Below are 6,496 nucleotides of genomic sequence, written 5' to 3'. Positions count from 1 at the left end.
TTCTCTGGTGGCAGCCCGTTGCCATATCCACGTCTATAGCCTACCGTCACGCTAACCTCCCTATTTTGGAGCTCTCCAACACGCACATCCGGTGGTCTTCCGTTGCTTGCAGTCAACAATGTCCTCGTCACCCCGTCTGCCTCCCCTGTCGGGCTAATCTTCCTCCCTCAACTTCTACTCTAAGCCTGGTGACAAAGGAAACCTCTCCCTCTTTAACCTTGTCAGCACGTGGTTCTTTGTCGCCTGAATGACACCCGTCATTTTGAGGCACACGAAGGTTAGGAAATATGTTTTTTAAGATACAAGTTGGTACATATTTCTCAATTATTGTGTTTAACATTTTTATGTGTGTTGTTCGATGTGTAATAATTCTGATGTATGCATGTACACCGCCATTTACCCCACAGAGGCGGGTTGGACAATGTACTTAGTGAGCCAATTTCTGATCATCTCTACATCTGCATACAAAAAGATCATCACATGATATAACACATGGTTCAAAGGCGTATCGATTGGATGAGTCCAAAAGACCAAGAATAATTTTTAGCTTTACAAAAGGGAGTTCTTTTGCACACCGGGGCAGCCTTTGCCATCAATTGACAAAACTATGGAGCAGGAGTAATGAGCTTTCTGCAGGGAGACGAAAGAATAACATTTTGGATCGGCAAGAACCAGCAGATCATCGGTGCCGGCCTTTGGTTTTTCAAAGGTTGCGATCGATCGATCATGGCCCACACGTACGCCCAAGTCCAACAGATTTGACTTGTCTATCTATCTGGGATACTGGTGTTTCTGGCTTTCTGCTCGCCCACTTATCACACAGGAAGCACTGATGACATATGGACCTAGTACATATACAGCACACGCATAAGACATGTTTAGTGCAATATAAACATCGAAATCTGGCACCCGAAAATCCCCTCCCCTAATCCGGCATCGTGTATTGCGTCTGAAATGTAGAAAGTGTGCGCAAATAAACCAAAACAAACAGAAATGACATCATGAATGTACTAGTTGGACGTGATGGCACTGTGCTCTGAATATAAATTCTGTCCCATAGATAAGATGCAGTACTACTGTTCCTAGGTCCAGCCATGCACCACCGCAAACGCCAGCTTTCACCAAATTCCTTTGTCCTTGACTCCCTACATCGAGCAGGTATATCACACCACAATCCCCCGCACACTCGCTCTCCTACTTGGGAAAGCAAAGCTAGAGACAGAGAGAGATGTTCCCATCGTCAGGGAGGACGGTGATGGCGCTGGGCCACGGCCAAACCTCGTCCACCGCCGGCGCCGCCATGGCCGCGGCCTCCTCCTCCACCCCCACCATAACCTTCGCCTTCCAGCCCTCGCCTCCTCCAACGAGCTCTCTCCCCCACCATGGCGTGCTAGGTTATAGCTCCCTTGTCCTAGACCACCGCCCAGCCACAGCCACCACCACCATCCCGCCCCCCATCCTCCACAACCTGCATGCAGCGCACGTTTCCCCTCCGCCAAGGTCATCGCCTCCTCATCCATGGTAAGATCTCTCTCCAAGAAAGCTCCCTCTTTATCACCAGCAAGAAAGTCCTGACGTTGTTGTTCTCTCCCTGTTGGTATCAACTAGGTCGACCTGTGACGAAGGTGATCATGACAGGCAGAGACCGGGGAAAGGTGCTGCGACGAGCACGCGGGCGGCGGCGGCGGCGGGGCTGGGGGTCGGGGTCGGGGCTGTGAGGATGAAGAAGGCGCGGCGGAAGGTGCGGGAGCCGCGGTTCTGCTTCAAGACCATGAGCGACGTCGACGTGCTCGACGACGGCTACAAGTGGCGCAAGTACGGCCAGAAGGTCGTCAAGAACACGCAGTACCCCAGGTATATATACACACCGTGTACACTAGACATGGCGCTTTTGCATCTGCGCACACACACATGCATGTGCACGGACGTCGATGCTCTTGTACATTTGCTCCCAATTCCCATCGCTTCCATGTGCATGCATGCCGTGGCTGAACGATTGCAAACTATTGCTGCATGCGAATCGACCAGGCAAATTTAAGATTTCATCTTGGGATATTTCGTGAGGAGATCGTGGGTTGCATTAAGGAGAGAAGATGGAGTCCGATTTGGAGATTAACTCATAGCTTAATTAACGATGATTATCACGAGTCAGTTTCTAGGTTATGCTTAGTGGTACGTATTTATAAAGTGTAAGTTTAGTTAGTTTCCTCCTTGGCAGGCTAATTTTTTAGAGGAATTATTTTTGTTAATTCCACCTGCAAAAACTTCAGATTTCACGGTATTTCATTTCTTTGTTAAACAAATAATAGTTCAAGCGAAATTGGGTTTTATTGCTGTAAATGAACTGAAGTTTTCTTCGAGATGTTTAAAACAAACATCAATTTGAAACAGTTGCATTGCACAATGCATTCTTCTAAACCGAATCATAATAAAATAAAAAACAGTACACCTCAATAATATGTCCTTATATCGCAACTCAAAAGAAATTATCTGATCAGAAGAAAGAGGGGAAAATAAAATCCAAGATATACACTTGTTAATCAAGAAAAAAAAGGAGAAAGTACTGCGCTTCTGCTTTACAATAGATTGGATTTGCATTGAAGAGTGCCAATGCACGTCAAATATAAAAATAACCATATATAGTTTGTTTCTCTTACTAGGGACTGGCTTGCTATTGTTAATTAACTTAAATGTAACTACCTTAATTCTTATGTTTGTTCTGCTTAAGGATACGATGAAAAAAGATTCATTCATCGATGTCATAATGCACAAAAAACCACAGATCCTTTATTTCTTTTCAACTTTGATAAATTTTCCATGACCTTATATCCCCCAAGCAGGTTCAAACTTTGCATTTACAGTTCATGGTGACAATGTGTTAAGCTTTTCAGATCAATGGTTTTAGATATTCATTTTTCACATGCACAACCAGAAAAATGTTAATTTCCTGTGTGCCAAAACAATCATGATTGACGAAAGACTTGGGAAAGACTTATCCCCGAAGGTAGACACTCGGAAAACCACAATCTGTGGCATTCCATCAGGGAGATATCCATTTCACATGTGCTACTGAAGCTAGATCATTGTCTAATTACTCTAATCATATGCATCAAATATATGGCTAATGCTTCTTTTGATCGGAACTGAGGAAGAAGATTGATTAAAGTAACAGCTTTGTTTTTCATATATAGATGTGGTTATTTATGTTATTATTTATTTTACAAACAAATTACTGAGACAGGATTGAATTGTGATACATGGCAGCATTTATTTTAAATTATGACTCGACTGCTTAATATATATTCATGCTGCGAGGGAATGAAAAGGATTATGAACTCATTTCATTGCAAAAACCCAACCGATTTTCATGAATAATCTACATTGCGATGATTTTATTCTGTATAGAGATCGAGATAATGCCTTTTTTGTAAGGTGGTAATATGTAATATTATATATGATAAGAAATTTAGTGTTCATATACCTTTTGTTCTTATATCGGAAGCGTACCGTACAGACTGTTACGTTTATAAAAATCGTTATCTATATTGATGTGGATTTCCTTCATTAAGAACCAATCTAGTTTGACTTTGACTATATCATGACCACTGGAGCAGATCTTAAAGTGGTAAATGCATTTCAATGTAATGAAGTTAGTTCATCTGATATCTAGTTATTAACAAATTATAGATTATAGTTTTATTGTAAAGAAAGAAATGAAATAAAATGCCAAAACCTTCTCCACAAAAAACTTACTGTACAAGTAGCTCAGTGCACTTCTGCAACAGCAGGAAACTAGAGAGCACTCTCACAAACCTTTCTACACTCGCACAGTTTTTTTTCCCTAAAGTGCTAGTCGCTGGATCTCAAAAGGAAAAAGTATTTGCAAACAAGCTGGTCCTAAGATGACTTAGCTATGTCTATGGTCCCCTTCCTGTCTATGCCACCTAACTAAATTGATCCCCCTAGTGTCTAGTTTCTCACTCAACACTGACGATAAAATTATTTTGATTCCAGAAAAGGGTAACTAACTAAGTTACTAACATGTATGTACACATGCATGAAAGCATGTATGTAGGTTCATATTTTCCTTAATTTCCATTGTATTGCTTGGTGGTACTTGGTTGATTTGCAAATTAACTTCTCATTTAGTGATCTAAAACTGGTACTTTTGCAAGAGATATTTTGCTGCAACTTGATTGTATATCAGATCATATGCTATGCTTAAGGATCAAGTAGTAGTCCCTTTAATGTGTGGGACATGCAATTGCGCTCCCGAGCATGTAGAGAATGACGTGCATCCTAACAAATAGTAGTAGTAGGTTGAATACTCATTGCACCGCCTGATAGTTCCACTAACCTCCACCCATCGATGTGTGCAGCGTATAGGCAACTGCTTAACGATCGCAACGAAAAGAATTTTTTTTTTTGTTAAGAATACTAACATAACCAAATAAAAGGAAACTTTTTATTAACGATCGCAGCTTATATTTACCGAAAGGAATATTGAATATAATAATTATTATAAAAGAAATTATTTGCCTTAGACACGAAATTAGTCAAGAGTTAGGAATGACATGACATGACACGATCTATATCTTCTCCATAGGGACAGATCAAATCAACAAATTCAAAGCACCACACGCACCTAGATGCGTGTGAATCTGATATCTATCTCTTTGATGGTTATCATGGCAGGCAATGCCAAGCATTGACCCACACACCAGACATGAGCCCCAGCATCCAGTCCAATCTGATTAGCCATTTGCAATGATGCCACTCAGAAAACTCTCCTCCCCTCTCGTGTCTGGATCACACCACCGCAACACCCATGGCTTTTTCCAATCAATAAGCAAATCTCGGCAATCATCCCTCTTTTCCTTTTCTTTTTTTAGTAATATTTACCCAAGGAACATAGCAAGTGAGGGGAGAAAATGGCATTTTGATTCGGGCAGACCGATATTTTCACATTGATTCCCTTCACAAAAAATGTAGTATAGATTCGACAGAGGACTATTTTCACATTGATTGAATTCGATCTTATGTACTAAGCTCTTTAAAATTTACGTCAACTAAAGCTGTTAATTAGTGGATGGAGTAATCCATTATTTTACATAAGAAAAGATTTCTTTTTCCTCCCCTGTGTGGGATGTCTGCTTTGATCTGGCTGGCCTTGGGAGGAGAGAATCTTTACTGTTCGGTAAAGAGCAAGATGATGATGAAAAGGTGGATTTGAGCTTTGCAAAGGGCCCAAGTTTTTTGTTCCGTGTAATTATTACCACATCTTTCTCAATCCATGGCCCTTAGGTTGAGTGAAATGATGCTACCTGGCCTGGTAGCCTGGAATATTATTATTATCTCCATATTTTCCTTGTTGATGTGTCAGGCCATGATTGAGATTTTCCGAGATCGGTGTACTTTACCGACCAACTACTCTACCTCTGTATAATCAGTAAAAAATAAACACGAGGAGTAGTAAAAAAAGGAGTAGTACTCTACTTGTAGACTTATAGTGAACAAATTAGCACGAGGAGTCTACTAACTACATAGTCTACTGGTTCGGTTAGCACAATTAGTTATTCCAGACACTTTTAAGCTTATAGATATCATACGCTATATATATTAGGGCTTCAAGTCTCGAAAAGCATGGTGAAAAGTTCACACAAATAATCGACACGACCAACTTAACGGGCTGGTGAGAATCAAACCCTAATCATCATCAGCCGGAAAAGAAGTGAAAACATGCACACATCAATTGAGCTTATATATATCCATTGATTTGCAACCTGCTGGCAATAATTACTCGCCCTCAGATTCCTCTAATCGATTTTTAGTAGTCGATAATTCACTTGAAGAAGTGGCGCTGCCATATATGATGCAGGAGCTACTACCGATGCACGCAGGACAACTGCCGGGTGAAGAAGCGGGTGGAGCGGCTGGCGGAGGACCCCCGCATGGTGATCACCACCTACGAGGGCCGCCACGTCCACTCCCCCTCCCGCGACGACGACGACGACGCCGCGCGCGCCAGCGCTGAGATGAGCTTCATCTGGTAGCTTGCCAAGCTGTCTCTACTCCATGCATATGTCTATACCGGACCGACGGTCGCCGGCCGGCCCGCCGCCGCCGTCGAGGCCATCGCGGCGCCTTTCAAGTTTCGCCAACTGGATCCTGATCCATCTATCAGATTATATATGTTGTACGTATGTATGCGTTGCCACATCGTACGTGGTGTCGCATGCGCGTTGCATGCATTTGTGAATTACAGTAATTGGATTACCTTCTGTAGTTAGCGCAGCCGAGTGTATAAACTGATAATATATAGCAGTACGTACTCTAGCGTTAGTAGCAAACATTTACTACAGTACCATTCTTAGCAATATTTAAAAAACAGGTTAAGATGGCAATGATGATCCTAGATACTTCCACCTCCATTTTTAAAAGTCCTTTCGTCATAGATAGGTCGGCGTGAGCACATATGCAATTAAGGTGTGATTAT

At 42.0% G+C, this 6,496-nt stretch overlaps 1 protein-coding gene across 1 annotated transcript; it reads left to right on the top strand.

Moving 5' to 3' along the window:
• The first annotated feature begins 1,174 nt into the window (after positions 1-1,174).
• On the top strand, positions 1,175-6,204 carry LOC133909823 (WRKY transcription factor 28-like). Its single transcript, XM_062352372.1, has 3 exons — positions 1,175-1,521; positions 1,609-1,854; positions 5,879-6,204. Exons 1-3 carry the CDS (start codon positions 1,229-1,231, stop codon positions 6,051-6,053), a joined length of 714 nt encoding a protein of 237 aa, XP_062208356.1. The 5' UTR covers positions 1,175-1,228; the 3' UTR covers positions 6,054-6,204.
• Positions 6,205-6,496: the final 292 nt, after the last annotated feature.

This window comes from Phragmites australis, chromosome 2, assembly GCF_958298935.1.
Source record: "Phragmites australis chromosome 2, lpPhrAust1.1, whole genome shotgun sequence".
Classification (NCBI taxonomy): domain Eukaryota; kingdom Viridiplantae; phylum Streptophyta; class Magnoliopsida; order Poales; family Poaceae; genus Phragmites; species Phragmites australis.
The sequence above is the reverse complement of the archived record's forward strand: the minus strand, read 5'-3'. Positions and strand labels throughout refer to the sequence as shown.